Below are 25969 nucleotides of genomic sequence, written 5' to 3'. Positions count from 1 at the left end.
GAGATTCTGCACTTGCTAGAGTTCACAAGTCAATCAAACAGGGCGTTCAGCACTGATTTGACTTTTGACCTCATCTGTATGGAGTTTAAGTCTTTTGTTTGACTGTTAGCCATGATTCTTTTATCTCTCTCTCAAAACACCTACTATTTATCACAAACAACTGAAAATTCTTTACTTCCTTTCAAGATTTCTTCTGAAGAAATAGCTGCCAGACCATAACAATTACCATTTAAAACATTTAATGGCAAGTGCAGTCGTTGTTGTGTATAATAATCTAAAATGCTGCATTATTGTCTAGACAAGAGGAAAGAATCAGGTGTGTGTGTGTCAGTGTGTGTCAGTGTGTATGTGCGTATGTGTGTATGTGTGTGTGTGTGTGTGTGTGTGTGTGTGTGTGTGTGTGTGTGTGTGTGTGTGTGTGTGTGTGTGTGTGTGTGTGTGTGTGTGTGTGTTAGCCTTGCACAGTGATGATAAATAGCTGGCCATTTGTGTTACTTAATGACTGCCAAGCAATTACACACACACTAGTTAAGTGCTACAGGACTTGCATGTACACTCAGTGTGCACAGAAAAGGACAAAAGGCAAGCATTTGTATACAGAAGAGGCACAAGTGTACACAAAGTATACAAAAACAGTCATTTACATCAAGAAAGACACAAACACACACTGAGGGTGACACACCAAGAGCAACCAGTTAAAGGAATATTCTGCCGCAGGAAATGGAGCCACTAATTACAGTTTGAACTCTCTGAAGATCCACGGAGGAAATACATGTAGAACATTCCCAGGGGCCACACACACACACACACACACACACACACACACACACACACACACACACACACACACACACACACACACACACACACACACACACACACACACACACACACACACACACACACACACACACACACACACACACACACACACACACACACACACACACACACACACACACACACACACACACACACACACACACACACACACACACACACACACACACACACACACACACACACACACACACACACACACACACACACAGCCAACCACAGCAGCCCCAAATCACCAGCTAGGTTACATTTCCACCTTAAAATACACACATTCGTCACACCAAGAATGCTTTGGAAAAACAACAAGGTTCTATGTTTTCTATTTTCTATCTGTTTTTTTCTTTCTGTCAACTGGACAAAAGAGAGCAGAAAAACAGGGAGGTTGAAAGGTTAAATAGAAAAAGTTAAAATGGTTCAAAAACGTTTTAAACAAAATAAACAATGATCTGACACTTAAAAAGCAAAGGGGAAATCATACTCTGTTTATCACTGGAGGTGCCACCTTTACATCGTTTTTTATAAATGTCATGTGATTTGAATCATTGTTATTATACAAATATTGATTAAAGCCGCTTTAATTAAAATGTCTTAGCTGGATACGCAAATTACATTAGGGTTTATTTTGTGGTGACCATTGATGATATAATGGCAATCCATCCACCAATTGCTCAGATATAGTGATGGACTGACCGACAAATATAAAAGCAATTTATGATCATCCCAATTACCTATTTCTCGCAATTTTTAAGTACAAAGAGAGATAAAGAACATAGCAAAGCGATCTTTCTGTTAACAAATGTACCGCAGACATTTTACATTAAACGTCATCTTTGTGCTACACTCAAAATAAAGTAAATATTCCACAAGCAGGTGGCTTTGAATACATCATCAGATCCCATGACACTGACAGGATGTTTGTTTGATAGGAATAGCATGAAGTTTTAGCATCAGTGTCCTTCTATACCAGTGATTCAGCTCCCATCATTATCTAATGTCAGAGAATAAATATCAGGCACTGCTGTCCGGCCCCTGGGTGAGTATTGGCGATGGGTCATCTCTGGTTAATGGACTGTCTTGATGGCAGTCATATTGATTTTAGCATCGTGACGCCTCTATACAACGTCAGTAAAAATGTGTGCAGTCAGTGGATCCAGTAGCTTTTAGTGCGGCTTCAAAAGAGAAAGAAAATCTAGGACTTTGTAGTTTAGAGTCAGATACAAGATTCAAACTGCTTCAAAGATAATTGTAGACTTGTAGATAAAGCAATAAATAAAAGCTTGCACGAGAAGACGGACTTCATGAACCATTGAGAAAATGAACACTTGTTTGGGTTTTAAGGATTGTTTTCATTATTTAGCCTTCAATATAGACCCAGAAAACTGTTGGGAGGCAAATCATGTAAAGTCATGATGTATTAAAAGCATGTCATGATCTGTTTTTATAATGACACGAGACACGTGACTGACATGGTTTACATCATGACTCCTGATCTATAGTCTGACTGACCAGCCCATTGACTCGAGTGGCACCCTTTGTCTGATTTGAAATGGGTGATACAGCCGATAGAATAAAAGGCTCTCAGTGGCAGTTCATTGGTTTTTCTAACTTTGAAAGTGTTACAGTATTGATGCTAAATGCAAGTCCATCCATCCATCCATCTTCTCCCGCTTATCCGTGGTCGGGTCGCGGGGGTAGCAGTTCCAGCAGAGAGCCCCAAACTTTCTTTTCCCTGGCGACATCAACCAGCTCTGACTGGGGGATCCCAAGGCGCTCCCAGGCCAGCGAAGAGATATAATCCCTCCACCTGGTCCTAGGTCTACCCCTTGGTCTCTTCCCAGCTGGACGTGCCTGGAACACCTCCCTAGGGAGGCGCCCAGGTGGCATCCTAACTAGGTGCCCGAACCACCTCAACTGGCTTCTTTCGACGCGAAGGAGGAGCGGCTCAACTCCGAGTCCCTCCCTGATGACCGAACTTCTCACCTTATCTCTAAGGGAGACACCAGCCACCCAGCGGAGGAAACCCATCTCGGCCGCTTGTATCCGCGATCTCGTTCTTTCGGTCATGACCCATCCTTCATGACCATAGGTGAGGGTAGGAACGAAAATGGCCCGGTAGACAGAGAGCTTTGCCTTCTGGCTCAGCTCCCTTTTCGTCACAACGGTGCGGTAAAGCGACTGCAATACCGCTCCCGCTGCTCCGATTCTCCGGCCCATCTCACGCTCCATTGTTCCCTCACTCGAGAACAAGACCCCGAGATACTTGAACTCCTTCACTTGGGGTAAGGACTCATTCCCTACTTGGAGTGGACAGTCCATCGGTTTCCTGCTGAGAACCATGGCCTCAGATTTGGAGGTGCTGATCCTCATCCCAGCCGCTTCACACTCGGTTGCGAACCGATCCAGTGAGTGCTGAAGGTCGCAGACCGATGAAGCCATCAGAACCACATCATCTGCAAAAAGCAGTGGTGCAATCCTTAGTCCACCGAACTGCAGACCCCCCCCCCCACGACTACGCCTCGAAATCCGATCCATGTATATTACAAACAGGATTGGTGACAAAGCGCAGCCCTGGCGGAGGCCAACCCTCACCGGAAATGGGTCCGACTTACTGCCGAGGACCCGGACACAGCTCTCGCTTTGGGAGTACAGAGATTGGATGGCCCTGAGTAGAGACCCCCTCACCCCATACTCCCGCAGCACCTCCCACAGTAACTCCCTGGGAACCCGGTCATACGCCTTCTCCAAGTCTACAAAACACATGTAGACCGGATAAGCGTACTCCCAGGCCCCCTCCAGGATCCTTGCGAGAGTAAAAAGCTGATCCGTCGTTCCACGACCAGGACGGAATCCGCATTATTCCTCCTCAATCTGAGGTTCGACAATCGGCCTGACCCTCCTTTCGAGTACCTTGGAGTAAACTTTCCCGGGGAGGCTGAGTAGTGTGATGCCTCTGTAATTGGCACACACCCTCTGATCCCCCTTTTTGAAAAGGGGGACCACCACCCCGGTCTGCCACTCCTTCGGTACTGTTTCCGACTTCCATGCAACGTTGATGAGACGTGTCAACCATGACAGTCCCTCAACACCCAGAGCCTTCAGCATTTCCGGGCGGATCTCATCCACCCCCGGGGCTTTGCCACTGTGGAGTTGTTTGACGACCTCAGTGACCTCCCCCCGGGAGATTGGTGTCGATCCCCCGTCATACTCCAGCTCTGCCTCTAACATAGAGGGCGGAGTTGTCGGGTTCAGGAGTTCCTCAAAGTGTTCCTTCCAACGTCCCAACACTCCATCAGTTGAGGTCAACAACGTCCCATCCTTACTGTACACAGCTTGGATGGTTCCCTGCTTCCCCCTCCTGAGGTGTCGGACAGTTTTCCAGAACAACTTTGGTGCCGCCCGAAAGTCCTTCTCCATGTCTTCTCCGAACTTCTCCCACACCCGCTGCTTTGCCTCGGCCACGGATGAGGCTGCTGCCCTTCGGGCCTGTCGGTACCTTGCAACTGCCTCGGGAGTCCCCCGGGATAACAAATCCCTGAAGGCCTCCTTCTTCAGTCGGACGGCTTCCCTGACCACCGGTGTCCACCACGAGGTTCGAGGGTTACCGCCCCTTGAGGCACCTAGGACCTTGAGACCACAGCTCCCCACCGCGGCTTCGGCAATAGAGGCTTTGAACACCGACCACTCTGGTTCAATGTCCCCAACCTCCACAGGAATGCCCGAAAAGCTCCGCCGGAGGTGTGAGTTGAAGGCCTCCTGAACTTGGGCCTCCTCCAGACGTTCCCAGTTCACCCGAACTACACGTTTGGGCTTACCAGGTCTATCCAGAGGCTTCCCCCGCCACTCGACCCAACTCACCACCAGATGGTGATCAGTTGACAACTCCGCCCCTCTCTTTACCCGAGTGTCCAAAACATACGGCCTCAGGTCCGATGATACGATAACGAAATCGATCATGGACCTTCTGCCTAGGGTGCTCTGGTACCACGTACACTTATGAGCATCCTTATGTTCGAACATGGTGTTTGTTATGGCCAATCCATGACTAGCACAGAAGTCCAGTAACAAACCACCACTCCGGTTCAGATCAGGGGGGCCGTTCCTCCCAATCACGCCCCTCCAAGTGTCTCCATCATTGCCCACATGTGCGTTGAAGTCTCCCAGCAAGACTAAGGAGTCCCCTTCAGGAGCCTCATACAGGACTCTTTCCAGGGTCTCCAAGAAGGCCGAATACTCTGAACTGCTGTTGGGTGCATAAGCACACACAACAGTCAGAGTTTTCCCCCCCATAACCCGCAGGCGTAGGGAGGCGACCCTCTCGTCCACTGGGGTAAACTCCAACAACGAAGCACCCAACCGGGGACTTGTGAGTATCCCCACACCCGCCCGGTGCCTCACACCTTGAGCAACTCCGGAGAAGAATAGAGTCCAACCCCTATCCAGAAGTAAGGTTCCAGAGCCGACGCTGTGCGTAGAGGTGAGCCCAACCAGATCCAACTGGTACCGCTCCACCTCCCGCACAAGCTCCGGCTCCTTCCCCCCCAGAGAGGTGACGTTCCACGTCCCCAAAGCCAGCTTCTGTCGCCCGGGTCTGGTCCGTCGAGACCCTCCGCTTTCACTGCCACCCTTCTGGCAGCGCACCCGACCCCATCGATGTTTCCGGGTGGTGGGCCCGCGGGACGGAGAAGCGGAGGTGTTGCCCACGTTGCCTTTTCGGGCTGGGCACGGCCGGGCTCCGTGGCAAGCCCGGCCACCAGACGCTCGCCGACGAGTCCTCCTTCTGGGCCTGGCTCCAGAAGGGGACCCCGGGCTTCCTCCGGGCCGGGTATCCTCACTTCTTGTTCTTGTTTCTTTCATGAGGTCTTTTGAACCAATCTTAGTCTGGCCCCTTGCCTGAGACCAATTTGCCATGGGAGACCCTACCAGGAACACAAGGTTCCAGACAACACAGCCCCCAGGTTCATCAAGGCACACAAACCTCTCTACCACGGTAAGGTGCTGGTTCTTCAGAGATGCAAGTCTCTAAATGTAAAACTAATACAACGTTTCTTCATGTTGTGTCTAACTGTTACAAGAACTGTCTGAAATATATAATACGTAAGAAATCAGAACAAAATCCCACTAATAATTCAGGAACTGATGAGTGATGAGTTCCCAACAGGAATAATCTGTATTCATTCAACACACTGAAAGATTGACCGGCTGTGTATTGACTGGCAGGCAGACGCACCCGCAGGCTGAACAGCTGACTAGCTGTCTGGTTTCTATGTTAACTGGCTCGTTGCTAACTGGTGTGATGATCCTGATGAGTGTCGAACTGCTGTTTGGATTTCTAACTGAATCCTTATTACAGGGTCTCACACTGCAGCACCTGCATCTGACCACTAGAGTGTACCACCTCACCTCTGAGAGCACTTAAAAGCCCTTTCAGAGATGAACTATTTCATGAATGAATATGAGTCAGTAAACACTTTGACTGATGTTTGGATCACTTAACTATAAGCGGATGGGTGTGTACTGTAAGCTGTTCAGTGCCTTTCACTTTGAGAGTTGAAATCAATTGCAAGACCGCACGAACACATACACACACGGACAGACAGAGCATTGTTGTTGGTCAATGATCTTTCATGATGGTAGAGCAAATTCAATTTGATGTTTTCAACTCAAAGACAGAGTGGGAATGAAAGAGGAAGTACAAAAGAGTGAAAGTCCTTTAGAGAACGCTGAGTTTCTTTCTTACCTTTTCAGACTTTCAAAGTCAATTTGCTATCAAAGAACGTGGAGAAAAGCGTGCATTATACTACCTATTGTACCAGATGGCTTTACAAACAACTTTCTTTTTTAAATGGTGCATTTTGCTCTAAATCCCTTCACCTTTCTTTAAAAAAAAAGAAAAGCTTAGGTATTAATTTTCAAGATTGAAACACTCCAACCTTCAGACAATCTGTTTTGTCAGCACTTTGTTCATATGATTAACTGTGACGGCAATATGAGTGAACATCATTGCTTTGTTTGGTTTGTTTCTTACTGTAGTGAGAGAACAAAAAAGTAGAAAAAGTACCTTAAATACCTTCATTTCTGATGATAAATGTAAAGAAACGGTCAAAGGTTTGCAAAAATATTTGTATTTATGCAGGACAGGTTTTCAGCACTCTTCACAATAAAGATGTTGCTCAATGTACTGCGGCATAATTGAACAATCCTTTCTCTGTCCTAGAATTATCCTGTGGGAACTTTGTACCAATCCTTCTTCCTAATTCCTCACACAGACATGACTGTTTTGTAATCCAGCCAAATGTAGCTACAGGACCCCGCTGCACTGCATGTTTTCCTGCCTGTCAGTGTGATAACGTGAGTAGGTGATAGATCATGCAACACATTACTGTACATGTGTTAGAGACTTGTGCGTTTATCCTAAAATATCCAAACACTTAGTAACATTTCAGTATGTTTCTTGCTTTTTCTTTTACAGGATAAAACGCCACAGTCGTGTTTTTGCATTTTGTTAATTAACAATGCAGGAAGCCAATCATTAATAGTTCCTTGCATTGTGATTATACTTTATCTAAAAAAAATAAACTTTATGCAAATTAGAATCTAGTCATAGATGCCTCGGTAAAGCTGTCCAATATACAGTAGTTCTTTCTACTGTATTCTCTTCTTTTTATTTGAGTATTTATGGTTCATATTGAACTGTTCTCAAAGACGTTAGCTGATTTCCCTCACTGAGAGTAACTATAAAACATCCAACAGTAGAATTCAGCCATTTAACATCTCCGGGAATTAGAGAAATAGTCTTGAAATCAGACAAGAAGGATATCTTATATGATTTTACTCCGTGGAACATCCATATAGATATATCCTACACACTTATACTGGACATAATCGATGTCCAGATCAAACTAAACAAGGCAAGGCTCACTGCGCAGTTTACTTTTGACCTTTCCACAACACATGCACTGCCTGCTGCAGTCTGTGCATGTTTTCATCCACAGTGGCAATGCAAACACACCTGGAGTACCACAGCTGACAGCTACACTTTCACACTTATTATATAATACCTCGGACACAGTAGCTCCATTTGCGGTCAGCACACACACACATACACACGCACGCACGCACACACACACACGCACGAGCGCACACTCTGTTGACTCACACACAAACCTGTTTGTGTATTTGTGTGTGTGTGTGTGTGTGTGTGTGTGTGTGTGTGTGTGTGTGTGTGTGTGTGTGGTGTGTGTGTGTGTGTGTGTGTGTGTGTGTGTGTGTGTGTGTGTGTGTGTGTGTGTGTGTGTGTGTGTGTGTGTGTGTGTGTGTGTGTGTGTGTGTGTGTGTGTGTGTGTGGTTAGCTCCCATATGTTCTCGTGGGAAGGACCCAGAGTTTGCTTTTCAGACCGAGGTGTGAGCTAAGAGATGGAAAGCAGTGATGGATGGTTTTAGGGGGTTAACAAGAGGGGATAATATAAAGAGTTACAGAGAGAAGAATTGGAAAGCACTATCTCAGTGTAGTTAAGGCTGCTTTAGACTTACTGTATAATATAGCTTTAAAAAATATGGTTTTCAGATCAAAATAAGATCATATGAGAGACACAAGATCATAGTCTGCTTTGCTTTGTTATGACCAGGTCTATGACGATGATTTATACATAGGATAGGTTCAAACGTAATCAATTGTAATCAAAAAATGTTGAACTATCCGTGCTTTACTCTCCAAGATAATATAAGATTGTATATTTGTATTATTCAAGTATGTTCAGTTTTAGCAGCATACAAAATACAGAATTTCTGCAAAATGTAATTAACAATCCCTTTTTAATAACTTATATTTCGGAATATAAATGTAACATTTAAAAATGTCTAATTCGAAGAAAAATAACAGTATGCCTCCTAAATGTTGTTAATCCTTTGTATACTTCATAAACATACTGTGAGAGCAATGTAGGAAGCCTTATGTTTGTATTCAAAAGGTATTAAAGAGGCCCCATAATGCTTTCTTGGGAACTACCTTCCCTGTAGTTTGTTATTGGTTTGTGTGCATGTACAAAGGCTAACATTCCTCCATTGGACTCCTTTGTTTACTTCAGTGACACAGTGACATCACTATGTGACAATTGCGCTTCTAATGGCCAGTGCTCCAATACAATGTACGTGATAGGCTAAAGGGATGGGACATCTCTACAGTTGACCAATCGCAACAGAGCCGGCCGGCTAACCAATCAGAGCAGACTGGGCTCTGGTTTCAGACAGAGGGTAGAAAGAGGTGCTGCAGCACAGGCAGTACGAGCACAATAAAGAGCTTTTTGAACATTAAAGCATGGACACATGTCAGAGTAGAAGCACAAAATACAAATATGAAACCTGAAAATGAGTATTTGGAGCCCCTTTACATTTGATACCAGGGCCCCAGGTTCTTTGTGTACATGTATTTAGTTAGCTGTGCAGTGTAAGTATAACATGAATGAACAGAAAGAGAAACACAGTAGAGCACATCATCGGTCAGCTAGATGATATGGTGAAGAATGATCATCTCTCTGTCATCACTCTTTTGAAACGGGTCTCAGTGTGTGTGTGTGTGTGTGTGTGTGTGTGTGTGTGTGTGTGTGTGTGTGTGTGTGTGTGTGTGTGTGTGTGTGTGTGTGTGTGTGTGTGTGTGTGTGTGTGTGTGTGTGTGTGTGTGTGTGTGTGTGTGTGTGTGTGTGTGTGTGTGTGTGTGTGTGTGTGTGTGTGTGTGTGTGTGTGTGAATATGATGTGAAACAGTGTTGCAGCCAAAGCAGTGTCACATATGATTGAGAGGAGTGTTTTCCTTGTAGCCCCGGGGTAATTGGATTCACTTTTTGTTTTATTCAAATTACAGACGCTGATTGTGATGGATTCAATACAATTTGTTTTACTCTTTACCAAATGATTTCAACTGTGTGTATCTAATGAACATGTTGAGGAAAGAAGTATTTAGTTTAGAGTTGCAGTCATTTTTACAACAGAGTGGAATGCTTTACATTTTAATAGTATTACTTATTCCACAGTTTTAATAGGGCTCATTTTTTATGATCACACAAATGCGTGTTCATAAAATCTAATGCATGACATGTAATTATTGAATATATTGAAATGATATTAAATTGTTGTATATAACAAAGTCACTGTCAGACTGTATACATATTTTAATTCAAGTTTGTTTGGTATGTTTACCATATAAAAAGCACCATAAAGAAAAGTAGATTTCTTTCATTTTTTCATTATTAGCGTCATGGAACAGTTAAGCATTTTGAACTCTCGTGTTTTTCAAAATAATTGTTTCATAAGATATTTTTGATTGTTACAATTGTGAATAATTTGTATTATTTGTAAGGTAGCTCAAATTGATAGTAGGCTAGGTTTTTATAAGCAATATTTTTACATATAAATATATGCATGTGCCTTATCAGTCATATTGTATCCTAGACTGTGTATTCTATATATTGCTTATAATGATTGTATTGTGTGTAATGAATGAATGAAAGGTCCAACATACTGTGCGATACATTGGCATTAACTTTTTATATAGCCAGCCAAGAGATATTTTTAAATGCCATATAACTTTGCATCACAAGCAAAGTTTTAATCAAAAATCCTATGTTTTTAATGAGAAATATGACACTATAGTGGTAGTGTTTGCATGATTAAAACCACAGTGATACACGTCTTTTCTGCAGTTCTAATGGTAGAGGCAGCAACAGCAGCTTTTTTTGATTTTCTGTAAAAAAACAAACAGGCGGATTTGCTGTTCCTACCTTGACATAGTCCACCGTGGCATCCGGGCCGGCAGCAGGCTCCCTGGGGAACATAGACAGAGACATGGACCTGTTTAGTGAACACATCTTGCTCCTGGACCCAGGCGGCTCGCTGTTGAGCTTCAGTTCCTCTCTGGAGTTCCTATTACAAATACACTAGTAGTGTTAAGTCCAAGTGGGACCCTGGCTGGTGCTGAAGCTGCTTCGTTAGGAGATTCAGACACTGATCAGCTGTTTTTGGAGATGATTAAGTTCAGTGGAGGTTTTTTAAAAGATCCAAATGGGTGTTACAGGTCCAAACATAACGCCATGTCAGCCATACGATAGACAAAGAAGGTACAGCTGCACTGTAAGGCTTCTGTACAGTGAACTGTAAGGGTAATGCTGTCCAGATCTCACTGTTTTTAATCTAAAAGAAAAGACGTCCAGAGAAACAAGACTTCACACTGAACTGCTTTAAATCTTAGACTCTCTCTGTCCTTCTGCTGTCTATCTCTCAGTCAGCGGTAAACATGTTCACTTACTGCCTGCCTCTCTTGGCCCCCCTCCCTCACTCCTCCCCCGCCATAACACACATCGCAGCCACACGCCTATCCTTCAGAGTCTACTGACAAATTCACAGGGAGGTAAGAGCACACACATTTCTTTCATTTTTCTCCTTTTGCATTGTCTTTGATAACTTAAAGAGGCCCTATTATGCTTTTTGTTGTTCCCTTTCCTGTAGTTTGTTGTAAAGGTTGTAGTGCATGTAAATGGTCTGCAAATCCCCAAATTCCCTCCAGAGGGAAATGCCTCGATTGGACTCCTTTATTTACTACCGTAACATAGTGACATCACTATGTAACACTTGCGCTTGGCTAGCGCTCCCTACACATTGTACGTGATAGGCCAAGGGCCTTGACAGCTCCAGCTAACTAACCAATCAGAGCAGACTGGGCTCTGGTTTCAGACAGAGGGTGAAAAGAGGTGCTGCAACACAGGCGTATGAGAAAAATAAAGAGCTTTTTCAACATAAAGGGACAACGAATATTAATCTGAATATGAGCATAATATATCATCTTTAAAAACATCCACATCCGACAGCAGTTCTCTACATGATCTTGTTGGACTTTCATTGGCTGTTCTTACACATTTTAGTGTAAAGGTCAGAATACACATACAACATTATTTAAGTATTTTGGTTTTGTTTTGACCAGCAGTTCTTAACAGAATATCTGACTCAAGCACAGCTCATTATTTCCCTTTCTCTCCCTCGATATTGGTACTTGAGCGTATAAATGTAGCTCTCTCTCTACAGGAGGCTTATGTCAGAGGATCAGTGAAGAGGTAATTAGCTCAAATCCCCCACAATGTTAGCAAGGTTTGTAGTTTAAATCCCTTAAGCCCACATTGCTGTTCCCACGGGAATATTAGCACAGTCCATTGCTTACCAAACCAAATATGTTTAGCTCTAAGCCCTCTCAGTTTAATATGGCCCCAGATAATGAGGTGGGATTAAGTTATGTAACTAAACAGAAGCCTCCATTCACAACAATGTGTAGTTATTATTCATAGAATGAGAATGCTCAGGACTCTCAATCACCCTCAGCCAATTTCACTTTGCAGGGACGAGAGATGCAGTATATTCAAATGATCCTGTTCCAGGTCTAAACATCCCTAATCCAACATATCCTGACCCCCCCCCCCCCCCCCCATCACAAAGTATCAACACAACTCTACACTGAGGATACCCCACAGCAGAGAGCAGATCAGCTGTTGGCTGAACTGTTGTCTGATTGTGCCTGGAGCGATAGAAAGTTGAAAGTGCTGCAGATCACCCTCTATTTCACAATATAGTTGTTTTTGAAAAATCTGGTAAATTACAATGAGCCATTTTTAAAAAATATTCTAAGTAGGTATCTATTATAACAGCTGAAAGTAAATCAAAGTAATCAAAATGTAATCAGTTTACAGTTATTTGATGAACTGTTAATAGTAAATGTCATTTTTGTTTGTGCCTTATTGTTATTTTATGAACTTGAAAGGCAATATGCATTAGGCAAAGGCATTTGGTTAAGGCATACGATAATTTGAAATTATATATATGTGGATTTCATTTCATGATCATTGTTGTATTTAAAAAAAAAAAAGAAGGTTAGAAACACTTTTAAATCGTGATTACCCTTTAAGTGATTGAAGGATCTTAAATAGGGTTATCATAATTGATTATGCGAGTCAGTTTTATCTTTCATTTTCAAATCAGGCTCTGTTTTTCACCTCTTTCCCAAGAGTTAGACAGTTTTGCCAAGCCACTCATCTGAGGATATTCATGATAATCCTATTATGTAATCTCAGTGGAATTAAAACCTTATATTGTCCATTTTAATTTGGCTAAACATATGACATCGGAAAATAGCAATCATTATTTTCTTTAAAAAAAGGAATGGTTGGATTATGATCAGTGACAGCTTCTCAGAGCTAAACGGCTTAAAAATCACCACTGCAAAAAGAGGAAGGATATAGTGAAGGAGAGCAGGAGGAGAATGAGGAAGAAGAAGACAGGAAGTTTCTGTGGTCTAAAATCTAAACTTAAATCAGACATTCAGTTTGACACAAAAGTACCGTAGCAATATGTGTTGGTTTTCAGGAGTCAGTGGTTAGCTGGACCTCTGATTGGCCCCACATCTTTACCACTCAAACCACCTGCCCACCGTAACCGTGCGCTGGCTCCATGGTCAGAGGTGGGTGCATGGAGAGTCACCACATACCAGACAACACCCATATGAACCCTCCTGCAGTTGAATGTGCTACAACTGAGGGGAAATCCAGATGTGTTTTCCCTGAGGGAGGTCAGCAGGTCAGAGCAGCAGCCCTGGAGATGATGGAGATTCAGTGTTAAACCCAGGTTGTTAGCCAGGTGTAGGACGAGGTCTCCGCCCAGCGTCTTAACGGATGTTTTTTACTTCTATATTCTTCCCTGATAGCGTTAAGTAAGGCTGATTGCAGCACTAACAATCTGAAACAAAGTAAAGTCAGAGTCACGCATTCCAGACTAAACAAGCTGACCACAGCTAACTTTGCCTTTTTTTTGTTGCTGAAACAGCATCAGACGCTTTTTTTTCTGCTTCTAAGACCACAAAGTCAAAAAGGCAGAAAGACTGGAAGCAAGTGAAAAGATACAAGTACAGGGAGGGCAGCAGGAGCCACAGTCTTTTTCTGGCTACTGTTGTTCCTTGTGCTTCACCACACAACTCTCAGCACGGCCACAACTGGCTTCAGTGACTGACTTCACTATGTGTGTGTGTCTGTGTGTGTGTGTGTGTGTGTGTGTGTGTGTGTGTGTGTGTGTGTGTGTGTGTGTGTGTGTGTGTGTGTGTGTGTGTGTGTGTGTGTGTGTGTGTTCGTGCGTGTGTTCGTGCGCGCGTGTGTGTGTGTGTGTGTGTGTGTGTGTGTGTGTGTGTGTGTGTGTGTGTGTGTGTGTGTGTGTGTGTGTGTGTGTGTGTGTGTGTGTGTGTGTGTGTGTGTGTGTGTGTGTGTGTGTGTGTGTGTGTGTGTGTGTGTGTGTGTGTGTGTGTGTGTAGGAGAGAGAGAGTGAGCAACATGCAGGGGCTGCAGGCGGCCTACAGAGGTCAGTGTGTTTTCATATTAAGATCCACACACTAAGGGGAACATGGATTTGTGATTCCACTCCAGACTATACACATCTGTACCTGCTATGCTAACTGTATTGTTTTGGAAGTTGATGTTTTACAATTAAGTAAATGAAAGAAGTGAATGTGGGATGTTGAAGCCATGTAGCTGATTTACCTATATTTATAATGAAATAATAAGTGTTATTTTATTATGCAGAGGATGTTATGGATTTTCCTGTGTTTATATGTATTATTGTTTTGATTGAAGCTGACTATCAATCAGAATTACGTCACTTGTAGTCGTGGTTTTCGGATCTTTCATTTAGGAGCTATGGGTGGAAGAATTAAAGCCGTAATAGAAACTGCATGGTGATCTCTGCATGATACATGCAGTTTAGTTGATTCAGTGTGCATATTGAAATCTTTTGAAAGTGTATTGTCCAAGCGTGAAAACCCCTGTTAGAGCCAGTGTGTATTACGACTTTGCAACACATTAAGATGCTAAAAGTCTGGTTTGTATTTGCAGCTCTAAAGCAGCCTGCTGGTTCTGTCCCTCAGTTTGTCAGAGGTGTTACAAGAGCAATACATCAACAGGTATGAACAAGGTAGGAATGTTAGTTAAATACCATCTTTTACAATTCAAAAGAAAATATAGTGTAGACGCTGTTGATCATCAGAAGAGGTCAATCCAAACTCATTCAGCAGAAGCAGAATTAAAAAGGGTCAACAATAAGCTTATTTATGTTGCTGAACTGAAAAGTGGCATGTGTCAACACACTGCCTCTCCTCTCCTCCCCCCACTCTCTCTCCTTCTTCCTCCCCCTTTTCCTCTCGGGTGGTCTGCTGAGCTGTTCACTGAGGTCAACACAGAGACACACTGACCAATCTGAAGCCAGTGCAACATCAGGTCAGGGGTCAAAGGTCAGCTGACAGCATGAGGAATGGAAAGTCAAGACCGACCGGCCAGTGGTTGCATACTTTAGAGCTAGGCTCCCTTGTCTTTTTATAGAAAACTCCAAGATGGCCGACAGAGGAGCTGGGGGGAAGTTTGAAGGTTTCTTTTGATACTCATTGCTTTAACAACACCAGGGTCTATGTTTAACATTTACATGTTTGTTTTTTTAGAAAACACAATGTACAAACCATCTGTATTATTTGCAAAATTGTCTTTTATTTAGAAGAAACTTGGATTTGAGAAAAGGTACTTGGAACCATTGGAAAGCATTTCTTATTGATTACTACGAACTATATTTTTCTTTATTAATCAATGTACAGATATCTTTTTAATGAATGGTGGGCAAATCAATGTGAATATCAGCCAAACATCCAAAGGTGATGTTTTAAACCGTCTTGCTCCGTTAGTCCAAAACCCAACGATGCAGAGTATACTATGATATAAAACAGAGAAGAGCAGCAAATCTCCATTATTTTGTAGGCTAAAATGTTTTTTTTGCATAAAGAGTACCTTAAGAACTACAAAATGATCTAAAAAGCTCACCAAATATTTTTCTGTGCAACAACTAATACATGTCATCTAATTGTTGCAGCTTTAACCTCCTAATGAGCTGAAATGTTGTTATGTAGGTTATTATTCCAAGTATGTTTATGTCAATGATGATGTATCTTTAAAAACCTTTCACTAGGGCCAAGGAGATGAGTGTAAGTATGTGAAACAAGAACCTCAATCAAAGAGATAACATAAATCTGGACACAGTGAGATGTATGTCACTGACATAGCAAAGTCTCTTTTGTAGTGGTCAGGCCATTAGTAGGGTAATTCAGTAATCACCAAGTGCTGCTCTTTGATCTTCAGACAGTTTGAAGTAAGGCTATATATTAGCTGATTCTAAAGAACAACCCCCACCTGCCAAATAAAACCCAGCCTGAAAGAGATGTATCATTTTGTCACTTTCAGCTCATTGAGCTCATTGACACCTGAATTGGACATCATCTGACGGTAAGAGATACCATTGATTGATTCCAAACCCCATACTTTTGCCCTAACTTCATGAAAAATGAGCCAAAGTGGGATAATGATGCTGTTCATTATTTGGCCACCTGCACGGGTTGAATTTGACCTGGACAAATTGTGCTGCTGTATGTCAGCAGTGTATGAAATGTATCCAGCACGGAGGCAGAAGATGGAGAGAGCAGACAAAGAGCTCACAGTAATCTGTGATCTGTCCCGCCACACCCTGACCTACAAAGGTAACCCAACTGCTGGGGGCTACACACACACACGCACACGCATACACAGACACACACAACGCTGGCTACATCAGATACTGTCTGTTGTAACTCTACACTAGAGATAGAAAGATGGGAGGACATGTTGAGGGATGAGGTGTGTGTGTGTGTGTGTGTGTGTGTGTGTGTGTGTGTGTGTGTGTGTGTGTGTGTGTGTGTGTGTGGTGTGTGTGTGTGTGTGTGTGTGTGTGTGTGTGTGTGTGTGTGTGTGTGTGTGTGTGTGTGTGTGTGTGTGTGTGTGTGTGTGTGTGTGTGTGTGTGTGTGTGTGTGTGTTCCCTCTGAAGTGAGCTTCACCCCCTCAGGACTCGCATTTCTACGCATTTCTACGTTTTTCTTTCAGAGCATGGCAAGTGTGTAACGCAAGAAAGATTGCCTACAAATGTTGCATCCCTCTAAAAAACCTTACCCCAATACTACATAAATCAAGAGTATTTCTACTTAATTGGATATGTCATTGGCTTTTTGCTTAAAAAGTCTCTCCCAAAAGTTTGGTTGTCAGAAAGTGCAGTTTTATTGAGATTTCTCTGATTTGTGTGTGTGTGTGTCTTTTTCCATTTTAAAGACTAAACGATTTATAGATATAATAACCATCAGATTAATTAATAATGAAACTAATAAGCTTTAGCCCTAAAGCTTGGATTTTCAACATTTACAATTCTCCCCAATGCTGACTGTAGTCACACAAACTAGAACAACCTACCACTGGAATCTGTGGTAACTGCTCTGAAAACAAGATGCTGTTCTCCAAAAATGCAAGTTAAAAATATTTTAGGTGTATTTGAAAATATATGTTTGGTTGAGTGTTCCTTTGATTGTGTCTCTTTTTTGCCCCTTAATAGTCTAAAATTAAAGCTCAAGCAAAAGTAAAAAGGGTCATATTTTATATTTATGCAGCCTAATATTATAAATAACATATTAGCTTCAGTGGGTTTCCAATCTACATTACATCCTCTGTCCAAGACAAAATCACACAAAGACGTTATACATGTACATTTCAAAATGCATTGTGTTCATCAAAAAAGAGCTTGTATGACCTCATTATGTGTGTTTTAAACATGTGTTTACCTGTAACCATGAAAGTCGTCGATTATATGTTGGACCAGTGGAGAGGTCAGGGGTTGATGGGCGTGTCCGGGAGGCAGTGACGTGTTCCAGGTGTAGTTTCCATGTGGGAGGTTTGCTCCGCCTCTCTTGCGTCGAGGCAGAGTCCCGTGAATGGAGATTTGCTGGTAGGCCGAAGCAGGCAGATCTGAGAGGCCGCTGCCATGGCCTGTGGGGAAGCTGGGGGAGGGGGAGGGAAACATAAGGCTAAAGTGTTCCCGTAAACAAAAACACTTTTGTGAAGAATTTTTTCTCAGAAGCCAGATTCTGATGTGATGACCTTCTTATTAATACCTCAAAATGTAATTAAATGTTGGTAAATTGCTATGATAGAAACCTGCATTGCATTACAGAGAAGCCTATGGGTTTTTAAAACTCATTTCATTTCAGACCCTGAGCTCTGCCAGGCTTCTTTGAAGAGCTGTTTTCAGTCTCCCAACTCACCCCGGTTTGGAGCTGAGGAGGTCCATGGAGGAGGCGAGGGAGGACTGCAGCCCCCTGGAGGAGCAGGTGGTGCTGCCGAGGGAGTTTGAGGGGACTCCATGGTGTACAGTGCCTCCTCCCAGGGCGTGGTGTGCATGGAGGGACCTGGGCAGACTGGCAAAACGCCCTTCTGCCATCATCCTCAACTCTGGGAAAGAAACACACGCAAAGTCAGAGGACTTCTTCAGAGTGAGTTTACCTTACAGGGTGTGTTATAATATATGCTTCTTTACAATGACAAGGGAAATGCAGGGGATGTCATTAAGCTGTTATCAGTTTGGTTAATACATTTCTGTAAGACATATGATTTGAAAACATAAAAGACACGCAAAGATGAAATACTATATTAACACAATCACATTTCTCACATACCCTTTCACATCATCATGCATACATGACACTCACTGACGTTTGCCTTGAGGGTTTACAGCTTCTGATTACATATCCTCATACCAGCAGTGTTAGCTAGGTAATGTTATTCTACCTCAATGTACGCATGCGAACAATCAAAAAGAAAATCTGACAATATACTGTATATATTGCTTACTAATAGGCATAATTTAAGGTTAAAGTTGATCCAAAACACATCGGAGAACCGTTTTGAACATTAGGAGACATTGCCCGTTACTTTTGTCTTCAATTATTATTTTTCAGTTTAAACTGAGAAGAGCATAATGACATTGGACACTGGATTTTTTTGAAGAGGATAACACAGCCCAAATGCAGGCAGGAATACAAAGCACAAACTATATATGGTTTAGCTTGAATTCCTTAGGAGAGCAGCATGACCTTTAACAATACATTTGACATTCCGTGCAATAACAACCAACTGGAATACCATTTTGGAGCAATCAAAAGTACCACACACCGTCCGGTCGTAGTTTCATAGATTTCATAGGCCTCAAAGCCAAAAACAGCAGCTTCCTACTGGAGGACGTGAGAAGAGAACAGAGGTCTGACCTTCTGCTTTTTTATTTATTGAGAACCTCTATATGTCATACCGTAAGGGAATGCTTTGAATTATTTATATTCCAGCAAGGCACTAAAACATAGCTTTTACTCCAGCCTTTTCAAAAAGTAAAAGCACACAACATGTATTGCTAATGGGGATAGATATATTTACTGTACACAGAGATGCCCAAGATAGACAAGTCATAAGGGATGGGGAAAAGCACTGGACAGGTTCCTGATAAATTCCCCTGCCGTGTGATGATGACTGGACAGCAGCTAGAATCTGCTCTGAATCACTCAGCATGCTGACAGCAGACATGTTGGTACACTGGATGGTACGAAACTCCACATACCTTCCCTATTTCTAATCTCATCAGACATGAGAATCTGGCCCAAACAACTTCGCTGTTGTTTCTTTTTATTGTGTCTTAATTTGGACAACCTGCCTTTGATCAGAGAAAGTAGGATGAAGGGAAACTGTCTGTGTAGTTTGATGCAGGCAGCTCAGATGAAGAGGTATTGTTTTGAACCAAAGCGATCAACAAGGTTAAAAAGTATTTGATTTCGAAGGCAGAGGATACGCTGTTAATTTATTTAATCTTTGAATATAAATGAAATATTACCTCAGTTGATGAATGTTAGATGTTAGTACTGTCCTCGACAAAAACAAGTCTTAACCCGACAAATACATTGTTTCTTACAAAGTTTGTGCAAAGGCAAGCTTTGGCAATAATTGTCAACAAGTAAATAAGGGAAAGCTGGGTTGGCAAAAGCAACCTTGATGTTTTATATACTGCTCTTTTTTGTAGATAAAATCCACAAGGGGATATTACATATTAAATAAGATATTTATAAGTTTCGGACCCTAGCAAGTACAGAAACCTTGATTATAAAAGGAAAGTAAACCTTTAACAGGGGGTGATTGAGTCTACAGCTTGTGATAATGAAGATCAATACAAATGCAAATAGAGTTTTAAGGAGGAGAACAGCTGGCCAACTCTAGACATTTCAGCATGACAAGTAAAGAATACACACACACACACACACACACACACACACACACACACACACACACACACACACACACACACACACACACCACACACACACACACACACACACACACACACACACACACACACACACACACACACACACACACACACACACACACACACACACACACACACACACACACACACACACACACACTGTGAAGCCCTTCGAAGGCATGCTGGGTCAGAGAGTGGATTCCTCTGAGGGGCAGAAGGCCTACAGGAGGAGGACCTATTATAAGACCCTCAGGGATGGTCAGCCTGTGGTAATGTGTATTTGTGTGTGGCCATGGCCATCTGCCAGACACACACCCTCCCCTGTAGAGGAGAAAGGATGTCTCTCACTGAGTAAAAACACACAGCACTTACGCACATGAATACTTGGTTGATTAATCGTATTAATGAATTATTCATGCTAAGTGCTTAAGAAGTTGTTTCCACATGCAGGGAATGTGTGAACATCTTACTTTCTCCTTTAGCCTCTCCTCTCTCAATCTACTCTGTCCTTCAACACTGCTTGTTTCAGCTAGTGGAGCCTCGCAGATGGGGGTGCTGCAGCCCCCTCAGCACCCTCCCCCCCACATCCCGCATCCAATCGCGATGTCTCGCAGATCCCACGCAGCAAGCAGGAGATGAACCCAGCTCACACTGTCCGCTCCTCGCAGCAGCGAGCCGCGCGACGTCCCGCCAACACGGCACCCAGACCCCACGCAGCATTCTCATCTGTTTGTCATTGCTGGTGTCATTTCCTGGTTGCTAACTAACGCCATTGTAACACATAATCACTGATGTTCCGCTGTAACGGTGGTGGACTCATCAGAACAGAGTGGGCGAGCTGACCAATCAGAGCACAGTGGGCTCACAGGGAGGGGGGGGCAGGAGCTCCAACAAGCCGTTGAGGACAGAGAGTGAATACTCATACTTTACAGAGATGCTGAATGAGAAACCAATGTGAGTTTGGAAAATTGAACAATGTAAATCTATTCTAGAAGACCTCAACAATGGAACTATGATCAGTAGAAATGGCCATGACGTAGGACCTTGAAGTCCCTCTTTCTTCTTTTGACTTCATCCATACTCATCCATCTCCCCCTTTCTCTTTTAGTGTTGTGCTCTTCCACAGAAACACAACCCCCCCTCCCTCCTTCTGCCTGTCCGTCATGATGTCAGCTCTTCTTTAGCTTCCTCACTTTGTCACCTTCTTTCTGCCCTTTGTCCACCCTCCTCTCATAATAATAGACTTTGCTCTTTTTTATCCCCCCCTTTTCTCTGCTTGCCTGATCCTCTCCTCCCTACAGCTGTTCAGCCATCAGCTAGCGCACACTTCAATAGACACACTCACGCACATACACAGAAACATTTAGTTTGTGGTCATTTTAACCACTTAGGTTAGTTTGTAAGTAAGAACATCTGCATTATCGAGCTGAATCTTAACATTACACCTAATAACACTTTCATTGGTTTAAAAACTTTCATTTTAGATTACTTGTCAATTGCAGGTTGAGGTTATGTTTTGAATTAGCTACTGACACAATATCCTTTCAAACTAACTGCAAATCATTCAAATTGATGTCTATAATTTAAATGTGTAGTGACTAGTTTAAATGTCCCTTAAACCCGTAAGCAGTGCTACTATTTGTAACTTTTGTAAATCAACTTATTCAAAAACATGTATATCTTCTTTTATATGTCATATTTTTAAAGCTGTGCCATCATTTTAAATGATGCTTACAAATTCCCGTTTGGAAGCCAGAGCATAAAAGTATCTTGTTTATTGTCATTTATAAGCATATATATATATATAGCGATACTAAAACATCTTAAATTAGTCAGATCATTTATTGGCTGAAATGGACAGCGTTTAAAACCAGCCTTCATTGAGGATATCACTCAAATAAAACAGTAAAATAAGATTTCACAGTGGAAGAATACACCTGGCATCAGAGGTATTTCCCTGCATGGTGCAAAAGACACAATATTCTGAGGTAAGGTTTGCTTTATCAGCAACACTAGTAAAGGCCTTGGGTTGGGAACGCCAGCACACACAAACAAACACACACACACACACGCACACACACACACACACACACACACACACACACACACACACACACACACACACACACACACACACACACACACACACACACAAGTCCTTGGGTGGGAAATGAGTGCAGATTAACAGGAAGAGGAAATGGCAGTATAAACAGTCGGCAGGCAGCTCATTATAAAGGATCACCAGCAATAAAACATAAATCGCCTCTCACCATCACTGTACTTCTTTCTATTTCTGTCTCACAGGGGATAAGGACATTACTTTGTAAAATGTAGTTTAACTAAAGTTGATAATTTAATAGAAGGCTTTTCCCATCTCTCTGTCTGACTATACACATCAGTGAGGAGTCAGAAAGCTCGTCTTTAATCCACTCAAGAACTTCACAAAAGGCGTCTTGGCCACTGCTGGGAATTCAGGTTGGACTAAAAGTCCTCTAATATACAAAAGAGAAAACAATCACATGTTGCACTACTGGTCTCTTATTAAACATGGACACACAATAGAGAGGACAACACAAACATGTTGGGGAATAAGTGGCTTCCTCTAGCTGCCTTAAAGAGTCTTCCTGCTATGGCATGCTCACACACACACACACACACACACACACACACACACACACACACACACCACACACACACACACACACACACACACACACACACACACACACACACACACACACACACACACACACACACACACACACACACACACACACACACACACACACACACACACACACATACACACACACACACACACACGCAAACCACCCCTGGCCAGAAGTGAACAATGGGAACAACTGTCACATGACCGCTGTTTAGAGCCGGCCTTTGTTAGACAGAGAGAGAGAGAGAGAGAGAGAGAGAGAGAGAGAGAGAGAGAGAGAGAGAGAGAGAGAGGTCCTACGGCGCTCTTCGGTGCGTAGGTTTACCAGTGTGTATGGGTGTGCAACATATTATTGAGTCTTTTATTAAATCCCACAGCAGTAGCTGCCATTTAAAACTGTTGAATCTCTCTTTCTCTCTCACACACACACACACACACACACACACACACACACACACACACACACACACACACACACACACACACACACACACACACACACACACACACACACACACACACACACACACACACACACACACACACACACACACACACACACACACACACACAACACCACCTGCCCTCCATGTGTGCTCGTTTCATATGTCGTTTAAGAGATGGAAAGTGTGAGGCAAAATGTGTGTACAGTCACTGATCAGCACACTGTGAGCCAGTCAGTCACTTAGAAGCAACCAGCTAAGTCAGTCAGTATTTAGTTCCTTCAAAAAGCAAGTCCATCTCAAATCTATAACTCAAGCTGTACTTGAAATGATGCTCCAGCGACATCAAAGATGGGCACACATGCAGTTAAGTTGCGCTTGTGGTGTCATCTCAGCCGGCCTTTGTGGGTGTAACAACTTTATAGCTATAATTAAAATCACCATGACCAACCAACCAATTGCTTAGTTATAAATGGACATGCTAAATTGGCATGTGATGACTTGTGTTTATCTTTCTGAGATAAAAAGGTTCAGTGTGTCCATCTTAGCGTCTAACAATCATGCAGATGATAATAAATAAAATTCCTTAATAGTCATAGGAAGTCACATTGTTTGTGTTAACGACTTATTTGCTTACTTCCAGAGAGTTGGATAAAAGGCAACGCTTCTGTCTGTATGCTAAACATGAAGCTTTAGATGGTAACTGATGACAAAACTAAATCAATTCACACATATTTCAGTGAAACCAGATATTATCAAGTTTTCAATGTTGTTCTTGTACTGTTTCCCTATGTTCCCAAACGTTGTGCTAAGCTAAGATACCGTCTAGCTCTAACTTCCTTATCTATGTACAGACAAATGAGTGTATCTTCTTTGACAAGAAAGCAAATGAGAGCCTTTCCTTTTATAAAACAAGTTGGAGATTTGAAGTGTGAGTGCCAAAAGCAAATCTAGTAATGCTCCTTTCAGATTTCAACATTATTGATGAGATGTTGTTGCAGCTTGTGCCTCAATATTTAGTCTACAAATGAATTCGTAGCATCACGGTTAACTAGTATAATTAATACTAATTTAATTTCTTAAAATGTAGCAATGTTAAAAGTTGGTAAAGGCGGTACTGCTAAGGTTATACACCAGTACCCCATCAGAATACTGAAGTTAAACCCTTAAAAAGTATATTTATCGTATTATTTTTTTGTTTGCCATGGTTCGGCTTTTTTGAAGATTACAAGTCACATGTGCTGACGGCTGGCTGGAATACCAACCATTTCATCCCACAGGAGCAAGTAACACAACACCACACACACACACACACACACACACACACACACACACACACACACACACACACACACACACACACACACACACACACACACACACACACACACACACACACACACACACACACACACACACACACACACTGCAAGTAGGCAACCGTCACACAGTTACAGCTGAGCTATGTGAGTCTTTTGGCATTAATCAAAGGTTGAATCTCATTGGCTCGATTCGACGCCACAACAGGGTTCAGACCTGACACTGACTAATATCTGAAAACAACCTGCTGCATGTTTCTCTTCACAAGACATCCACACACACATGTCTGCCTGTCATCATCTCGTGGGTGGTTTACCGTTTAAAGATGTCTTCTCAAAGGTCAGAGAGCTGCAACCTGTCAAAGTGTCTCTGAGCACGACAGCTGTTTGATAAGAGCCCTCCTTAACCTTTTCAAGTTTAAAATGAAATACTAAAATAAATGTTGGTGGGTTTACAGCAGTGTCAAAACCTATTCGTGATATTTGGCTGAGAAAATAAACCGTGAGGAAAGATCTTTATCTTATCTCTCATATTCCATGTAATTATGTCCTGCTGGGGGTTTCTACCGTTAGCAGCACCAACCAACCAACCAACCCCATCAACCACAGCTACACCCAGCGCCTTGGGAAGACGACTTATTGCTCAAAAAGTCCCTGAGCAAATTTCACTCACTTTTGAGATGTAAACAATTCAACCAACAGGGGTGGAGAGAGAGAGATGAGAGGAGAAATACACAGCAGCCACAGAAAGAGAAACACATCATTTACTCTTTTTACTTTTAAATAAAAAAGTCTGAAATGACTCTAATGCACGCAGAGGAGATGGCCATCAAGACTTAACAACACACATTCCTCCACACATTTATATGCCATACCTGTCAGCGTGACCTTTTCTCTATCCCTTGGTCTTTGCTCCTATTTTTCTTTCAGTCGTATCTAATCCAAAGTATTCCCTTTCATAGTTTGTTTGAATGACTGAGCTTCTGACTAGCGGACCGGCTGCAAGATTATACACTCACGCTGCTTGAGACAGGCAACAACAAGTAGCGCCGCACAATCGGAAGCCCTGCCCTCCTCTTTCTCTCTCAGGGGAGTGATTTGTGAGCAGACAGCCCCTCCTCTTTCTCCTCTGTATTTGGGAGGAGTTTTCTTTCTTTCTTTCTTTTAGCTGAGTTGTCTCTTGCCCCCACATCCCCTGAACAAAAACTCTCCCCTGCCACCACCTCCTCCTCCTCCTCCTCCTCCTCCTCCTCCTCCTCCTCCTCCTCTCCCCTGTGTTCCCTGCACAGCCCCGTATTTCATGCTCCAAGTCTTTTTGTTTGGGATCTCTAACACCAACACCACTAAGTGCTTAGAGAAGATTTAAACGTGACCTACTGTTGCTATTTGCAGAGAAGGGATGAAAAGGTTGCATGGCTGTGACATGTCTGAGAAACTTGAGGTGCACTAAAGACAAAGTGTAACTACTGCTGACAAATAAAT

At 42.7% G+C, this 25969-nt stretch overlaps 1 protein-coding gene across 1 annotated transcript in view; it reads right to left on the bottom strand.

The window, feature by feature from the left end:
- The window catches only part of bcar3 (BCAR3 adaptor protein, NSP family member), a 57582-nt gene extending 32067 nt beyond the window's left edge, over positions 1-25515 (bottom strand). Inside the window, exons 1-4 of the mRNA XM_034081859.1 lie at positions 25363-25515; positions 18016-18202; positions 17536-17751; positions 10612-10654 (exon numbers count right to left, since the gene is read on the bottom strand). Coding sequence (XP_033937750.1) covers positions 10612-10654; positions 17536-17751; positions 18016-18194 — 438 coding nt within the window. The 5' untranslated portion in view covers positions 18195-18202; positions 25363-25515. The remainder of the gene's footprint in view (positions 1-10611; positions 10655-17535; positions 17752-18015; positions 18203-25362) is intronic.
- Positions 25516-25969: the final 454 nt, after the last annotated feature.

The sequence above is a fragment of the Pseudochaenichthys georgianus genome, chromosome 4, assembly GCF_902827115.2.
Source record: "Pseudochaenichthys georgianus chromosome 4, fPseGeo1.2, whole genome shotgun sequence".
In the NCBI taxonomy this organism is placed as follows: domain Eukaryota; kingdom Metazoa; phylum Chordata; class Actinopteri; order Perciformes; family Channichthyidae; genus Pseudochaenichthys; species Pseudochaenichthys georgianus.
The sequence above is the reverse complement of the archived record's forward strand: the minus strand, read 5'-3'. Positions and strand labels throughout refer to the sequence as shown.